This window comes from Stegostoma tigrinum, chromosome 4, assembly GCF_030684315.1.
Source record: "Stegostoma tigrinum isolate sSteTig4 chromosome 4, sSteTig4.hap1, whole genome shotgun sequence".
Lineage (NCBI taxonomy): Eukaryota > Metazoa > Chordata > Chondrichthyes > Orectolobiformes > Stegostomatidae > Stegostoma > Stegostoma tigrinum.
In genome coordinates this window covers 40,524,616-40,543,516 of record NC_081357.1, presented here as the reverse complement: position 1 = coordinate 40,543,516, position 18,901 = coordinate 40,524,616, and the positions used below count along the sequence as shown (strand labels likewise).

The window sequence follows — 18,901 nt, the reverse complement described above, 5'->3', positions numbered from 1 at the left end:
AAAATCTTTCTTACGGTCCTGTTTTTGACACCATCACCTCGATAAATCATTATGATCACTCTACCTCAATTACTTTGTACAGTTTTGGATTACTTATTACTTTAGTTAGACCCTCAGCATGTGACTCATACCTTACATGTTATTACAGTCAAGATCACAAAGTGTGGAGCTGGATGAACACAGTAGGCCAAGCAGCATTTCAGGAGCACAAAGGCTGACGTTTCGGGCCTAGACCCTTCATCAGAGTGCTCCTGAGATGCTGCTTGGCCTGCTGTGTTCATCCAGCTCCACACTTTGCAGACGCTGGAGAATCCAAGATAACAGTTCCCATTATCAATGTTATTACAGTCATTTGGTTTGTCTCCAGCACCACCTTATTTTTATTTTTTTGTAATTATCTATCTGCCTCATTTAATCAGTCATCCCTTTACTTGTTATTCAGCTGATGACGTTTTTCTCACACTGTCTGGCAGTTTTGATTACCTGCAGAGACTTATTATTTAACACTCCACTTACACCATTTGTATGACCTTTTGATTTCTCTGCCTACATATTCTGTCTCAGTGTCCTTGTCTCACACTTCACCTGGCGAAGAGGCTACCCTCCAAAAGTTTGTGATTTCAAATAAACTTGTCGGGCTAATAACCTGCTGTGGTGTGACTGCCGACTTGTCACGTGAGGGATGGGGTGCGCTTGGACACGTCACTTTGCGACTGTCCCAACAGCAGGGGGATAAGGCGCTGCGGGGGCGCGCTATGCCTGCGCGGCGCGATGGGGGAGCGGGCATGCGTGCGCGTGCACATTCTGCCCTCGGGTGCCCGGCGGCGTGGAACCTACTCGCTGCCAACGGTTTAAAGGCGCTCCCCCAGCGACAGCGGATTTCCACCATACCACCAGCCGGAAAACACAGACTCGGCTTCAGCGGTATTTCCTTGGGTTTTCGCTTTTAAGTCGACAGCAGCAACAAACCCCGGGCCTTACCGGGACATTAGGGGCCGAGCTGAGGCCTCCAAGCCGGGGACTCGCTTGTGATTTGAGGAGGGAAAGAGCGCGACGAGGATCCGGCAGTGACTTGGAGGCGATATTTCCCCTTTCGTCCCCTCCCGCTGCTGCCAGAAGCAAGAAAACTTGTGGTGGTGTGAGATTTCGGCATGTCAAACAGCGCAATCCCCCCGCGATGGCTGAATTGTCCCAGGAGAGGACAGCCGGTGGCAGGTGAGTTGTCAGAAATCAGCCATGGTGGGGGCGATGCTTTTTGCTTTCCTTTTGTTGTCTTTGATTAGTTGCATTGTGCAGTAATTCAAAATACTGAGGAGATCATCTCGGAAGCTTGAAAACTTGTTCCGTGGTCTAGCTGAATCGAAATTACTAGTTGGGGTGGCGGTTGCTGCAATGTTGTTCAGCATCCAATCATGACCAGGGAGCACGTTTCAAATAAGGTTGAAGAAGGAACGTTTTTCACATGTGGATGGGATACTACGAGTATTAATTAACCTAAATTCTGCTTAACACACTGATTGGTCAGTTCTTTCTGGTGTGTAAGATACTTTATTTATAAACTTTCCTTAGCTGTCTAAATGTTGAAATTGATTAAAAGAGCATCATGAGTCAAAGCCTCTAAGGTAAAATGCAGTATTGGTAGTCTGTTTACTGCAATGTCTGTATTGAAAACTTTGTTCCGAAAACACACTGACGCCTACTAGTGCTTGTAGCTGGTGTGTTCACTTGAACCTGATGCAGATGGTTGCACATAAAGATGGTTGTATGTAAATTTGTTTTCGCCTAGGTACCAGGCCATAAATATGAATATTACAGAATTGAATGGGGCATATGGAATTGGTGCAGAAGTAGACAGTTAGGCCTGTAAACCACCTCTGCTGCATAAACTGTTTGTCTGTTTGTTTGTAGATCCACATTCACATCTCTAATTGATATTTGGTTGCCCAGCCTAACAAGAATCTATTTAACTCTGCCTTTAAAATATTATACGACCTTGGCTCCACCGTGTTCTGAGGCAGACAGTTCCAAACTTGTACATCGTCTGAGAGGGGGGAAAAATTGTCCCCATCTCTGTGATAGCAAGAACTGCAACTGCTGGAGTCAGAGTCAACACAGTGTGGAGTTGGAGGAACACAAGAGGTTAGGCACCATCAGAGGAGTTGGAATGTTGATGTTTGTTTCTGGTTCGGGATCTTTCTTCAGTTCAGGTCCCAACACGAAACGTTGATTTTCCTATTCTTGTGATGCTGCCTGTCCTGCTGTGTTGACTTGTCCTCATATCTGCTCTGAAAAGTTAACCCTTAATTTTGGAACCGTATCCACTAGAGTTATAGGGCCACAGTGTCATACAGCATGGAAACAGACCCTTCTGTCCATGCTGATCACAATCCCAGATTAAACTAGTCCCACCTGCCTGAGCTTGGTTCATGTCCCTCCAAATATTTTTTATTCATTTACTTATCTAAATGTCTTTTAAATGTTGTAACTGTACTTGCATCCACCACTTCCTGTGGAAGTTCATTACACACGTGAACTGCTGTCTGTTTTTTAAAAAAAAAACCCTTCTTGTCTTTTTCACATCTTTCTCCTATCACCGTAAAAATGTGCCCCATAGTCTTGAAATCCCCCATGCTAGGGAAAAGACACCTGCCAGCCACGTTATCTATACTCCCTATGATTTTAGAAACTTCTACAGGGTCGTCCCTCAAACTCCTATGCTTGAGTGAAAAAAGTCGCAGCCTATCTCTCCTCTTCTCCATAATTCAAATCTCCAGTTACTGGCAACATTATGGCAAATCTCTTCTGAACTGTCACCAGCTTAATCATTAACTTCCTATAACAGGGCAACCGGAACTGCACACAGTATTCTAAAAGAGTCTTCACCAATGCCCTGTACAACCTCAACGTAACATTCCAACTCGTATAAACAAAGGTCTGAGCAATGAAGGAGAATGTGTTAAATGCCTTGATTGCCCTATCTATCTATATGTGATGCAAACTTCAAAGAATTCTATACCTGAACTCTTAAGTCTCTCAGTTCTACAATACCATCCAAGGCCCTACCATTATTTATACATTGTTTGTTTTACTAAAATGCAATACTTTTTGTATTTATCCAAATTAAGCTCCATCTACCATTCTTCAGCCCATTGACCCAATTGATCAAGATCTCTTTGTAATCTTAGATAATCTTCTTCACTCTCCACTGTATCACCAACCTTGGTGTCATCTGCAAGTTTACTAACCATACCTTCTATATTTTTATCTAAATCATGAGAATAAAATCTAAAAGTGGAGCCAGCACCGATCCCTGTGGAATACTGATGGTCATAGGCCTCCAGTCTGAAAAACAGCACTCCTCCATCACACTCTGACTCCTGTAAAGCCAATTTTGAATTCAGTTGACATGCTCACCCTGAATTCCATGTGATCTAACTTTTTATTAATTACTTTACCATGCAGAACCTTGTCAGAAGCTTTACTAAAAGTCCAAGTAAGCAATATCTATCACTCTAATAAAAACCAAAAGAACTGCGGATGCTGTAAGACAGGAACAAAATCAAAGTTGCTAGAAAAGCTCAGCAGGTCTGGCAGCATCTGTGAAGCAGAAACCAGAGCTAACGTAGTATGGTGACCTTTCCTCAGAACTTTGTTTTTGTTCAATGTTTACCACTCTGTCTGCATCAATCTTCATGGTTAGTTCCTCAGAAAACAGTCCAAGTTGTGGGACACGATTTCCCTCACTCAAAACCATGCTGACTATCCCTAACCAATTTTAAAGGAAGGATAGAAAGAGGCAATCGAGGAGGGGCAGTGGTGTTTTTGATTCAGGAAAGCATGACTAATCTAACTAGAAAAGGTATTTCTGAAAGAATTGTCATGTGAAAGTGTATGGGTTGAAATTAGAAATAAAAAAGGAATGATCACCTTGATGGGATTGTATATAGATCACCCAATAGTTAGAGGGAAATTGAGCAACAAATATCAAGAGAAATTTCAGATATGTGTAAGAATAACAAGGTTTTAACAGTAGGTAATCAAATTTACAGGCATCACCTGGGACTACCATGGTGTAAAAGATTTGAATGGTGAAGAATTTGTTAAATGTCATTTATTCGTGAGATATACACATAGAAACAGACCCTTCGGTCCAACTCGTCTAAGCTGACCAAATATCCTGTATCAATCTAGTCCCATTTGGCTCATATCCCTCTAAACCCATTGTACTTGTTCAGTTGTAATCATACCAGCCTCCAGCACTTCCTCTGGCAGCTCATTCCATACATGCACCAGTGTCTGACTGAAAACGTTACCCCTTATGTCCCTGTTATATCTTTGCCCTCTCACCTTAAACCTATGCCCGCTGGTTTTGGACTGCGACATACCCCAGGGTTATTCACCTTGTTCATGCCCCTCCTGATTTTATAAACCTTTTTATAAAGTCACCACTCAGCCTCCGACACTCCAGGGAAAATAGCCCCAGCGTATTCAGCCTCTTCCTATAGGTCAAACTCTCCAACCCCAGCAGTATCCTTGTCAGTCTTTTCTGATCAACTTCAAGTTTCACAACATCCTTTCTGTAGGAGGGAGACCATTTACTCTGAGGTAACCATATTCGCTGTCCACTACACTTCCAATTTTAGTGTCATCTGCAAACTTGCTAACCATACCTCCTATGTTCACATCTAAATCATTTATATAAATGATAAAAAGTAGTGGACCCAGCACCAATTCTTGTGGCACATAGTTGGCCATGGGGCCCCCAGTCTAAAAAGCGACCCTCACCACCACCTTCTGATTTCTTCCTTTGAGCCAGTTCTATATCCAGAAAGCTAGTTCTCCCTGTATTTCGTGTGATCAAACCTTGCTAACCAGTCTACCACAATGAACCTTGTTCACTGCTTTACTGAAGTCCATGCTCTGCCCTCATCAATTCTCATTGTTATTCTTTCAAAAAAAGAACAAGCCAGTTAGTGAGACATGATTTCCCACACACAAAGCCATGTTGATTATCCCTAATCAGTCCTTGCCTTTCCAAGTAATATTTAAGTCCTGTCCCTCAGGATTTCCTCCAACAACTTGCCCACCATTGATGTCAGGCTCACTGGTCCATAGTTCCCTGGCTTTTCCTTACCGCCTTAACAAGAACATTTTCTTTATCTATCTCTAAATATTCCTATTAGAGAAAGAGCAAAACCTGACTTTGTCTTTGTTAATAAGACAGGACTCACTCGCAACAGGAAGTATCCTTTTCACATTCACCTTGTTAAAAGCATTCAGTGTCAAGTCAGTTGTACAGCATGGAAACAGACCTTCGGTCCAACTCTAAATTAATCAAGTCCTATTTGCCAACATTTAGCCCATGTCCCTCCAAACTCTTCTAATTCATACACCCATCTATAGTTCCCTGGTTTATACACTTCAGTCATTCCTGTAAACTTCGTTGGCAACAAGCCAAGCCTGTCCAACCTATTCAGGTAACAAGCTGCTCATTCCAGATGCCTATCTAGTAAACCACCTCTGAAATGGTTTCAATGGATTTACATCCTTCTTGAAATAGAGACCAAAACTACATACAGCATTCTGCATGTGGTCTTACCAATGCCCCAAATAACTGATACTTTTTTAAAAAAAAAGCATAAGACCAAAATACTGTGGATATTGGAATTCTGAAACAAAAACAAAATGTTAGAGATACTCAGCGGATCTAGCAGCATCTGTGGAGACTGAAAAAGAATGCTTTGATTCCAATATCTTCAAGTCAAAAGAAGACATTTCTGTTTATATCTGTGATAATGGGAACTGCAGATGCTGGAGAATCTAAGATAACAGAGTGTGAAGCTGGATGAACACAGCAGACCAAGCAGCATCTCAGGAGCACAAAAGCTGACGTTTCAGGCCTAGACCCTTCTTCAGAGAGGTCTAGGCCCGAAACGTCAGCCTTTGTGCTCCTGAGATGCTGCTTGGCCTGCTGTGTTCATCCAGCTTCACAATCTGTTTACATCTCCTTACTTTCAGTTCCTCTTAAAATATATGTTGGTATTCCACTAGCTACCTTGTTTAGATGATGTATCTGCATGCTAACTTTTGTGACTTATACACCAGAGCATCTAAATTTCTTTGCATCTTGAAATTCTGAAGTTATTATTTGTTTAAGTAATGCTGCTTTTTTATTATTTCGTGCCAAAGCGAACAACTTCATATTTTCGCGAATTATATTCTATTTGTCAACATTTTGCTTACTCAATAAGTCCATGTCCACCTACCATTTCCTTATGTCTTATTAACAGCATACTTTACTGGCTATCTTGGTCTTACCTGCAAATTTGGCCCTTATACCTTTGCGGCTCTCATTAAATCATTATGTAAATTATAAAGCATTGATGCCCAGTTCAGTCCCATGGGACTTCACTCATTACACACTATCAAAAGTAGAAAGACCTGTTTATGGATTTTTTTTTGGCCAGGCAGCCAATTTTCTATCCATTCCTAATATGTTATTCCCTGTGCCATAAGTTATTGTTTTCCACAATAAAAGTCTGAATGGCACCTTAACACATACATTCATTTGCACGGCAGGGTGGGCTCAAAGGTCTGAATTGCCTAGTCCTACTCCTAATTTCTACTTGTTCTGGAAATCCAAACGCAGGTTTCCCAATATTCACGGCTTTTGTTACTCTTTCAAAGACCCACAATAAATTCAATGTGATTTTCCTTTTTGACAAAACAATATTGACTCTTCCTGATCACCTTGACTTTTTCTAAGCATGCGGCATCAAGCCCTTTAATGTCATTTCCACCATGTCAATCTAACTGGCCTATACTTTATTTGTTTTCTGCCTTCGTGTTGCTCTGAATAAAGGGTTTATATTTGTTATCTTTCAGTTTGATGGAACCTTTTATGAATCCCAGGAATTTTGTAACATTAGCACCAACACAATTGCTACCTCATTAGCAACCTCTTCTAAGACCCTAAGATGAAATGCGTCTGGACCCAGACACTTACCAGCCTAAAGCTTCATCACTTAGCATTATTTCTCTTGTGATTTACAATTGCAACTGGAATGTTTATTTGTATCCTCTTTTGAAGAGCACAGCAGACCTAAGTTTATAGCAGAGAAGGCTGAAGGGAGGGTGATGCTGTCCGTAATTATTTCAGCTAACCATGGATGTTAGATCTCTTTAGAAATTTTCTTTACAGAAGAAATACATGTTTTGGATACTCTGGATATTCTTTGAATGTTTGCCACTGCATCTGTATTGTTCTGCCGTTATTTAGGTTTAAAGTACCAGTCTTGGCCCCAGTCTTTATCATTCCAAACTGGATTTAAGATTCAACCTGTCCTCTGGTCAGTTCCAGAAATGCTGCTGTTAGGTAACTGCCTCATTACCATTCTATGAACTCCTCAACAAGGCTAATACTGTCAATCTGATTTTTCTGGAAGATAAACTCAATCATGCTTATAGTTGTCCTTTTATTACAAGCAACTAACATTTCTTCTTGAATATTTTGTCTCATTTTTAGTGCTTATTATTACAGGGCCTGGAGACCACTTTCACTAGTGACTTCTTTCCCCTACTATTCCTCATCTCCACTCAAACTGATTCTACGTCCTGATCTCCTCAATCATTTTCAACTGTATTGCTCAAATGCCATCCTCGATAATCCTATAACCACGTGGATACAAGAATAAAAGTTAAGACAAGCTATCTAAACAAAGTAAGAGTCAAGCCAATTTCTGCAGATACTAGAGATCTGAAATAAAAACAGTGCTGGAGAACTTTGAAGAGAGAAACAGAATTAATGTTTCATGTCCAATATGACTCTCTTCTGAACAATGAGGTGGCACGGTGGCTCAGTGGTTACCACTGCAGCCTCACAGCACCGGGGACCCAGGTTCGAGTCCAGCCTTGGGTAACTGTCTGTGTGGAGTTTGTACATTCTCCCTGTGTCTGCGTGGGTTTCCTCCGGGTGCTCTGGTTTCCTCCCGCAGTCCAAAAATGTGCAGGCTAGGTGGATTGGCCAAGCTAAATTGCCTGTAGTGTTCAGGGGTGTGTGGGTTATGGGGCATGGGTCTGGGTGGGATATATCAAGGGGTGGTGTGGACTTGTTGGGCTGAAGGGCCTGTTTCCACACTGTAGGGAATCTAATCTAATTTATTCTTTTCCTCATCGATATAACCCCTGACCGTAATACAAAAATTCTAAATTAACAGAAAAATATTTTAGACTTGGATTTGCACAGAAAATGGAGTGGGCTGATAAACTTTATTTAAAAACTTTCAAACTCAAATAAACTTGCTGGTTAGAGGTTCTGTGGCTGCTAATCTTGCTTGTGTAGGAGGTAGAGGGAAGGAGTAGACAATGACCGTGTTAAAACCATAAGGTGTTGAAAGTGTACATTTTGGCTGTAGGTCTAGGCTGCTCAACTCCTCAATAACAACACAATGGCTGAAACTGATTACATTTCCATCTACTCATTCCCTCTTGCTTAAAAATATTCGAAGACTCTGTTTCCACTGTTCTTTGATGAAGAGAATTGCTTAACGCTCTCAACACAAAAAAATCTCTTCAACTCTTTCCTAAACAAGTGAGCCCTAGTTTCAGATTCTTCCATAAGAGGAAACATTGTTTTCACATCCACCCTGCCAAAACCTCACCTAGCCCAGGCATTAATCTGGGAAACCCTCTTTGGACTGCTTCCATTGCATTTACATCCTTCCTTAAATAAGGGGACTGATACTGTACATTTACTCCAGATGTGGCCCAACTAATGCTTTGTATGACTGAAAAATAACCACTTTTTGTTTATTATGAGGGGGAATATGAATACAATAATGACTGTCAACTTTTCTGAGTGGCTACTGTACATATATACAAATCTTTTATGATTTGGGCAGTTGGGCAATCAGATCCCTCTGCATAATAACAAAATGTGGGGCTGGATGAACACAGCAGGCCCAGCAGCATCTCGGGAGCACAAAAGCTGACGTTTCGGGCCTAGACCCTTCATCAGACCCTCTCTGATGAAGGGTCTAGGCCCGAAACATCAGCTTTTGTGCTCCTGAGATGCTACTGGGCCTGCTGTGTTCATCCAGCCCCACATTTTGTTATCTTGAATTCTCCAGCATCTGCAGTTCCCATTATCACAGATCCCTCTGCATCGCAGCTGTGCGCTGTCTAGCTATTTAGATAATATGCATTTCTATTCTTCCTGCCAGAATAGGCAATTTCACATTTTTGTGCATTATGTTCTTATTTGCCAGACATTACATCAAACTATTGGTTTGACTATTTCCATTTTCAATACTTATACTAGTGCTGCCACTGGTTTCGCTGTCTCCAACACTTGGTAAAGTGATACCAAATACAAAGAAAGATACCTTTGGCTGCTGGAAACCAATTATCTCAGGACTTTGCTGCAGGGGTTCATTGTGACACTGCCTCCAAGCCCAAATATCTTCAGCTGCTTCATCAATAACTTTTCCTCTGTGATAAGACAGAACTAGTGAAATTTCACTCTTGTTTCCATAGTGATCAGTGCCATTCACAAATCCCTAGATAAAGAAGTAGTCTGTGTCAGTGTGTCTTGAGAACTGATTAGCAGTTAGAATTAGATGGTGACATTTGTTCCATGTAAGGGCCAGGCAATGACTATCTCCAACAAGAGAGTATCTAGCAACCTGTCCTTGAAATTCTTTGGAATTACTGACATTGCACAGGAACACAACTGTCATTGCCACATGCTGTGCTATGAGAGCAGGTTAGCAGGTTGGAACTTTGTGCTAAGTGACGTACATTTTGATTCCACATTTGAACAAGTGTGGCCTCAAGGAACCCTGACAAAAGTGGAGTTGATGGGAATTGAAGGAAATCTCCCTTTTTGGTTGGCGTCAGACCTAGCACAGAGGGAGATGGTTGTGGTTGTTCGAAATCTATCATCTTAGTTCCAGGATGTCATTGCAAGAGTTTATTAGGGTAATGTCTGATGCACAGACATATTCTGCTCTTGCGTCGGTGATTTTTCCCTCAGTCATATGGTCGGAAGTGGGGATGTGCAGTCATCATTGAACAATGTTAAACACTACTTGCAGTTGCCCTGTTGCTGAAACAGCCTATGGGCCATGTCAAATTGTAGCAAGACCTGGACAACATTTGGGATTTGGATGTTGTATGGTGCAAATGTTTCTCGCAGCTTAACTATTGGGCAGGGACCACCCCAACGCAAAAGACTCCAACCATCATTCCTTGATATTCAACGGCATTGCTATCTCTCAACCCTCTGTTATCCAGAAAGTGAACTGGACCAGCTATATAAACATCATTTTTACAAGAGTTGGTCAGAGTGTGGGAATTATATAGCAAGTAATTCTCTACTTTACACTTGAAAGCCTAAAGGGCCATCTACAAGACACAAGTCAAACGTGCAATGACATGCTCTCCACTTGCTCAACACAAGACTCCAGAAGCTTGACATCATCCAAGGCAAAGCAACTCACTTGATTGGCACCCCTTGTCACACCTTCAACATTCACTGTCCCCATCACTGGCATACAGTGGCAGGTGTGCAACATCTCACACCACCTTCTAAACCCACGACCCTCGATTACTGGGAACAACAAGGGCATCAGTGCACGGGGACATCACCACTTGTATGAATTACAGGAAAATATTATGCAAAACAGCAGGTAATACGGAAGGCAAATGGAATTTTGACATTCATCATCAAAAGAATAGAGTTTAAAAGTAGGGAAGTGTTGCTGCAACTGTACACGGCATTGGTATGGAATATTGCATATAATTTTGGTCCCCTTTGTATGAGGAGGGATAGTTGCATTTTTTTGGCAGCTCAGAGTAGGTTCATTAGAATGATTGATTGTCTACACCTGGTCCTTCTAGTTCTTCAGTTCCCCTCCAAGTGCACAGATAGACATTGCAGTGGGAAAATTAAACTAGAATTCCCATTGTCCAGACCAATAATTGTAGTGATACTAAAAATGCAAAATATGATGCTTTGATATATTGATGAACAATTTTGTTTTCTGAATGACAGCAACAAAAATAAGTTCATGTTTTGGTGTTTGGAAGATCGTGCTGTGACAAAGTAACCAATACAACTACCTACACTGCATTTAGTGTCCTTAAAGTAATTTTTCAATTTTGCATGTCTTTAAATTTTCAATCATTGAGTCATACAGCATGGAAACAGGTCCTTTGGCCCAATTTATCCATGCTGACCAGATTTCCTAACTAGCCCCATTTGCCTGTGTTTGGCCCATATTCATCTAAACCTTTCCTACCAATGTACCTATCCAAATGTCTTTATAAATGTTGCACTGTACTTGCCTCTACCACTTCCTCTGGCAGCTTGTTCCATATATGCACCAACCTCCATGTGAAAATGTTGTCTGAGATCCCTTTTAAATATTTCCCTTCTCACCTTAGACCTAGGCCCCTTATTTTCTGACCATAAACTCTTCCTGCTGGATTTTCTGCCGCACCACCCCCCCCCATTTAACCTATGTCCACCTGCAACTTTCTTATGTCTTCATGATATACATTCCTGCCCATCATCGTGCCATCTGCAAATTTACCTGCTATACCTTTGCTCCTCTTAAAGTCATTGATGTTAATTGTAAAACACTGGCTACAGCATAGACTACTGTAGCCCCACTCATCACATCCTGCTAGTCAGACAAAAGTCCGTTTAAGCCTTCTCTGCTTTCTGCCAGCCATTCAATCTTCAGTTAGTATTAACATGCTAACCTCTACAGCATGAGTTTTTATTTATTTGCAATGTGACATTCAAATACCATCTGGAAATACATGTATTGTAGAATCACAGGCTTCCCTGTATCCACAGTGCCTGTTACTCCTTCAAAGAAAATGCAAATAGATTGGGTAAACATGATTACCTTTTTCTGAAACTGTTTTAGTAGTAGATAATTGCCAAGAGTTTTTTCTAACTGTGTTTCTATAATCTCTTTAATGACCAATTCTATTATATTCCCCACCACAGGTCAAACTAACCTATAGGTTCCTCCTTTCCTCTTTAAAGAGTGTGATTTAAATTTGTTACTTTCCAGTGCAATGGAATCTTTCCTGAGTCTGCAGAATTTTGAAATATTATCAATGCAATCTCTTTTAAGACCTGAGTGTGCATTCAATCTGGACCCAGAGACTTGGCAACTGTATCACCATCAGTTTGCTCAGTACGACTTTTTCTCTTGATTGTAATTTTGTCAAGTTTCTCTCCCCCTTCCATTTGTTTAGTTTGAGCTATTACTGAAATAATTTGCCTCCAGTATAGTGAAGACAGGAGCAAGATATTCATTCATTTCTCTGCTATTTCCTCATTATCTGTCATTTAATTCTCCATTCTCCTCCATAGTGGACCAACATTGACTTTACTTTCACCTTCCCTTTCCAAATTTGAAACACTAAAAGCACGGCTCCCTATGGAAACCCGATCTCATATTTAAAAAAGACCAAAAGATCGTGGTCGTAGATGTCACAGTACGGTACGAAAATGATAGTAAAGGACTAGAAACAGCATGGCGTGAGAAAGTGGAAAAATATAAACACCTGAATGCCGAGATCACGGAATTGACGGGAGGCGTGGTGCCCAGCTACTTTGGCTTCGTGCTGGGCGCACGAGGCAAGTGGTCGGAAATGAATAACCGCCTCATGACATTCCTCGGCATCGAGAGATATGACACATTCGCCCAAAAGACCTCAAGATTCACTTTGTCACTGACACTCGAACTCTTGCAACTCTTCAGTGACAAGTGAGCAAAAACTGCAAACGGTGTGATAAGATCCTCCACCGAGACATAACACCATCAAAGTGGCCAGTAACATCAGTCGGGCTCCGATAATGACAACAACAACCTGCCTCACCCTGACATTCCAGCTTTCGCCATTTTTCGAATTCCCACTCCCTCCAGCCTGCATACCTATTGGGTGGTTTCGGTCGCCCCGCGTTTGCCATTTGGAGTGCCGGCATCATGTCCTGGATGTCAGTTATCAGGTCTATTTCCCCCTCACCGTTGCCACGGCTGTTGGGTTGGAAATTTTCAATTTCCTTAAGGACCTTGAGTTCACGCAGTCCCGCAACAGTCTCTGTGTTGCGCTCTCCTTTATATTGAAAGGAGGCCCGAATGACCACATCACTGGACATGTCTAGTGCTTCACGTTTGCGGATAATCGCGGATGGTATTTGCACTTTGAGTTTTGGGACGCCAAGACCACCGCTCCTGTTGCTAGCATATAGCATTCCGTCTGCGGTATGAGGTGGTAGGTGTAGGAATTCTTTGGTGGCGTTACGGATGATTTGGTCCAGCTTTACAAGAGTAGTTTGTGATGCTTCTGTTAGGATCAGATGCAAGTACAATCTGGGGATGACATGTACTTTTAGGATTTCCAACCGTTGCCGTGGCTGGAGAGGTGCTGCCTGTATTCCTTTAACCCAGGACTTAAGCTTCTCCTCCCACTCCCCTTCTGCCACACCTGCCCATGGATCGATGCGGGCACCCAGGTATTTATCTGTGTCGCCTGGGGGTATGTAGGCTATGGATTCGTCCTGTAGCTTCCAGTTTACGAAATGGTTGCACATGAAGGTTTTCCTTTTAAAAGTGAAATGGAATCCCTTCGTCTTCGCTGTGTTAATACTGAGGCCTGTATGGTCACAGTATGCCTGGAGCAGCTTCAGGTTCCTAGCCATACCAGTGTGTGAGTCGCTTAGAAGGGCTATGTCAGAGGTTCACCTGCACATCTGCCAATGTGGTATACTGCATCCACTGTACCCGGTGTGGCTACCTCTACATTGGGGAAACCAAGCGGAGGTTGGGGACCGCTTTGCAGAACACCTCCGCTCGGTTTGCAACAAACAACGGCACCTCCCATTCGCAAACCATTTCCACTCCCCCTCCCATTCTTTAGATGACATGTCCATCATGGGCCTCCTGCAATGCCACAATGATGCCACCCGAAGGTTGCAGGAACAGCAACTCATATTCCGCTTGGGAACCCTGCAGCCTAATGGTATCAATGTGGACTTCACCAGCTTCAAAATCTCCCCTTCCCCCACCGCATCCCTAAACCAGCCCAGTTCGTCCCCTCCCGCCACTGCACCACACAACCAGCCCAGCTCTTCCCCTCCACCCACTGCATCCCAAAACCAGTCCCACCTGTCGCTGCCTCCCTAACCGGTTCTTCCTCTCACCCATCCCTTCCTCCCACCCCAAGCCGCACCCCCATCTCCTACCTACTAACCTCATCCCACCTCCTTGTCCTGTCCGTCTTCCCTGGACTGACCTATCCCCTCCCTACCTCCCCACCTATACTCTCTCCACCTATCTTCTTTTCTCTCCATCTTCGGTCCGCCTCCCCCTCTCTCCCTATTTATTCCAGCTAAATTCCTATTTAGCTTCCTCTCAAGCTCTAATTCATTCTCCTGTTTAACCGTCAAGTCATTCTGTACCATTTTTTACATGCTGTCTAATCATCTGACTCAACTGCTCAACTTTGTAATGTTCTGCTTTCCTTCAAGTTTTGATTATCCAACTCTTAACCATGGGCGATAGATCTTCCAATGAGAACATTTTTTTGATAGTGGGAACATAATTATTCCAAAATATCCCCTTAAATCTATGCCACTGTGTCTTTCTTGATCTATCCCCTAGTCTAGTGTCCCAGTTCACTTCAGCTCACACATGTGCCCTTATTTGGTTTAGAAGTCTGAGATGCAAGCTTCTCCCTTTCAAACTGCATGGTCGCTGGTGCCTAGGGATGCCTTGACTTTCACTACCGAATTCGTGGATAAAGTTTGTAGCATTTTTTCATTTGTTCATGGAATGTGCTTTTCATATGAGGAGGTCAACATTTTATTGTCCGTTTGTAACTTACCAGAGGGAATTTGGGAGTCAACCACATCGCTTTGTGGTCACATGTAGACCAGGTAAACGCAAGAGTTTCTTCCTTGAAGGACATCAGTGAATCAGATGACTGTGTTTGTTTATTTATAACAATTGTTACATAGTCGTCATTAGGCTAGTTTTTAATTCCAGATTCCTATTAAATGCAAATTTCACCATTTGGTTGGATTTGAACCTATATCCTCATGTATTTTGGTTTTTTTTTTGGATTATAAGACCAGCGATATTATCGTGTTGTTATTTTCACCTGACCTTGATTTAAATAGGCAGGCAATATTTGACTCCTTGGTCCACCTGAAAGCCCCCTGCAGAAATTTGTCGAAGAACCTTAAACAGCACTTTCCAAATCTACAACCACTTTCATATCGAAGTTTGTTAGAACATTGTTTGGCAGTAAGTCCATAAAAATCATCCAGAATAATGTAATTCTCATCAGCAAACTTAAAGGTAGTCTTGCAGATAAACCTTGAATCAACTTACATAAGAATTAGTTGTAGTTAATTACCCAGTGACATATGGCACATGTACCAATGCATTCTATCTTCATTCTGGTTCAATAGAGTGTGCTAGTAGTTTAATTGTGCCTCTGAAATGTCCTATTCCATTGGACAATTATATTAAGACATTAAGCCAGCCTAGCTGAGATAGCAACCTTGCAATAACCTCAATTGCATGCTTACTAGGCAATACAACGTTACAATATAACAAGAGCAAAGAACTTTTTGTCAAGGACATACATGGTATAGAAGATGGCTTCTGGTTGCGGGTTGTGCTCATATGAAATGATGTTTAACCATGAATTAAACCATGCTTAACTGTGGTAAGTGTTTTATGCCTCCAGTTACTCATCTGCGCATCTCCTCCTTTTTGATTTATTTCTCCTCCAAAAAGTGGTTAATTAAAATTCCAAAAGGAAGGTCTCCCTCAAGGAAGAAAAATTGCTCATGACATTCGCAGATGTAGTCTCTGAAAGATTTGAAGTTGTCTGAAGGTGGTATGATGAACAAAAAAAATTGTGAAATTTGTTTAAGAGTTCAGAACAGTAGAGGATGTTTTACTACTGGTGAACATAATGGTTATTCTGTGCATGTTGTTGAGCAACTCACTCCTGACTTTGTCAGCTTTTAGGATTGTTAGAGAAACACTGTAGTTGGCTTCTTTGACATCTTAAATTGCTGTAAGTGTCAGAATTGTTCCACGGATGCAAAGATGCTCCAAATCTCATGGCAAGAAAGATGACCCAGCAGCTGTGTCCCCCTCAATCCAGTATACTTCTCACGGAGGCACTAATCACTCAATCAGCTCTGCTAGGTGGAACATTTCATATATCATGAATGCCATATTTCCAAAGTATCTGATTCACTCAGAATTTGGTCATGCCAGGAGACTTGTGAGAGGCCAGTGGAAAGATGCCCTCACTGCATCTCTGAAGAGGTCAAATGTTGTTAACTTATTGACCTCCCTGGCTTATAACCAGACAGAATGGGCAAAAACTGATTTGAGAATGTGTCATATACATGAAGAAACATTTGCTGGGAATATTCGGTGACATAGTTATGATGTTGAGCTGACCACACAAACCTCTGAACACCTCGCTTACCCTGCGTTTGATAGGTCCAGTATACAGTCTGCAGAACAAATTTGTCCTTTTAGAATCTATCAGATAAAAGTGGAAACAAGTCATTCTTAATCTAGAGAGATTGCCTTAGAAGAAGGCAGATATAACAGTCACAAATAAACCAAGATCTGAACGATATCCAGACATGAGCTGACAAGTGGCACATAACATTCACTCACGCATGCTGGTCAATGACCATTTCCAGTAAAAGACAGTCTAAGCATGACCCTTGACATTCAGTGGTCATCACTGAATCCCTCACTGTCAATGATCTCTGGGTTGTCATTGACTAGAAATTCAACTGCACTCATCACAGACACAGTGGCTACAGGAGCAGGTCGGAGGCTAGGAATACTGCAGCAAGTGACTGTCCAGAGTCTGTCCATCATCAACCAAGCATAGCCAGGTGTTTGATGGAATACTGCCCACTTGCCTGGATGGATGCAGCTCCAACAACACTTCAGCTTAACACTATCCAGGACAAAGCAATTCACTTGGCATCACATTCACACTCATCCACTCCATTCACCACTGATGCGTAGGTGCACTGCAGAAATTCATCGAAGATCCTTCAGCAGCACCTTCCAAACTTACAACCACTTCTGTGTAGACGGACAAGTACAGTAGATACATGGGGATGCTACTGTTTGCAAGTTGCCTTCCAAGCCATTCACCATCCTGACTTGGAAATATATTGCTGTTCCTTCACTATTGCTGGGTCACAATCTTGGAATTCCTTCCGTAAGAGTATTTTGAATCTACCTACAACACCTGGATTGGAGCAGTTCAAAAAGGCAGCTTGCCATCACCATTGGCAACAAAGGACAGGCAATAAATGCTGGCCCTGTCACTGATGCCTAAGTCTCGTGAGTGAATTTATAAAAAAACTCTGGTGGGGAAACTTGTGCTCCTGTTTCTCCTATTATTCTTGGTGCTTTTGTTTAAACATATGCGACTTGCTGCAGTTGGGACTTCTCAGGATTTGAAACGGATTTGTGTTTTTTTTTTCTTCTGGGTGTTATTGTTAGTAAAATAACAGCAGAGGCAGTGTGGCCATATCCAAGATATTGAACCATCTGTAGCATAATGGTGCTGGTAACATTCTTATCAACTTAATGCTAACAACCTGAGCAATTCTTTGCAATGAAAATGACACAGTAAGACATGTATTTGGGAAGCGTGTCAGATTTTGAAGTTGGCAGTAGAATTTTGTATTAATGGAGTGAATCTGTTAGATTTTTAGATATCTTACCAGGTTTTCGAACCACAGGATGGAGGTATGAATGTTTGTTTTATAAAATAGTTCCAAGCTAAAACTAAAATGTTGAATTTCCTTTGGTAACTGTATGCTGGTTTATATAGAACATTAGAACCATATGACACAGGAACGGGCTATTCAGCCCATCATGTTTGCCAACCTTTGTTGCCATTCTAAACTAATCCCACCTGCTTGCTCACAGTCCATATTCCTCTCTTCCCTTCTTGTTCAGGTATCTATCCAAATGCCTGTTCAACATTGCTATCATATCTACTTCTACCAGTTGACTTGGCAGCGTGTTATAGGCATTTTTCGCCCTCTGCGTAAAAGGAAAAAACTTTCCTTGCACATCTCCTTTAAACTTCCCCCTCTTACCTTAAACTTATGCACCCTTGTATTTGACATTTTCACCCTGGGAAAGCGACTCCGACTGTACACCCTACCATGCTTCTCAATTTTTATATACTTCCATCAGCTCTCCTCTCAGCCTGTCATGCTCAGCAAAAGCAATCCAAGGTTGTCTAACCTCTCTTTATAGCCTATACACTCCATTTCAGGCAACATCCTGGTAAATCTGAGATAACAAGGTATAGAGCTGGATGAACACAGCAGGCGTCAGAGGAGGAGGAAATCTGATGTTTCAGGCCTATTCCCTTCTCCACCATCTGCAGTTCCTACTATCCTGGTAATCCTTTTTTTTTTGGTACCCTTTCCAGAGTCTCCACATCCTTCCTATGAGGCAACCAAAACTGCACATTACTGCAAAAGCTTTATAAAGCTGCAACATGACTTTCCATCTTTCTACTCAATGCCCTGAGGGATGAAGGCAAGCATGCTATTTGCCACCTATTACCTAACCTTAATTTTGATCAACTTTGTTTTGTCACATTCAGGGAGCTATGGCCTTGCATTCCAAGATCCCTCTGTATATCAATGCTTCTAAGGGTCTTGCCATTAACTGTTTACTTTCCTCCCGAAACGCATCATCTTTTTCTTGAATGGATACTGTTTCTCTGCTTAACATTCCTATTATATGATTTGCATGTTATTGTAACTTTTGACAACATTTTTCACTATCCACAACAGTTT

The 18,901-nt window shown here is 41.9% G+C and overlaps 1 protein-coding gene across 4 annotated transcripts in view; it reads left to right on the top strand.

The window, feature by feature from the left end:
• The first annotated feature begins 786 nt into the window (after positions 1 to 786).
• The window catches only part of rngtt (RNA guanylyltransferase and 5'-phosphatase), a 376,302-nt gene continuing 358,187 nt past the window's right edge, over positions 787 to 18,901 (top strand). For all 4 annotated transcript variants that reach the window (XR_009445676.1, XR_007247610.2, XM_048531774.2 and 1 more), the window contains exon 1: positions 787 to 1,215. Coding sequence is in view for 2 of the 4 variants with exons in the window: in XM_048531774.2 (XP_048387731.1) it covers positions 1,152 to 1,215 (64 nt within the window). In the remaining 2 variants the exon portion in view is untranslated. The remainder of the gene's footprint in view (positions 1,216 to 18,901) is intronic.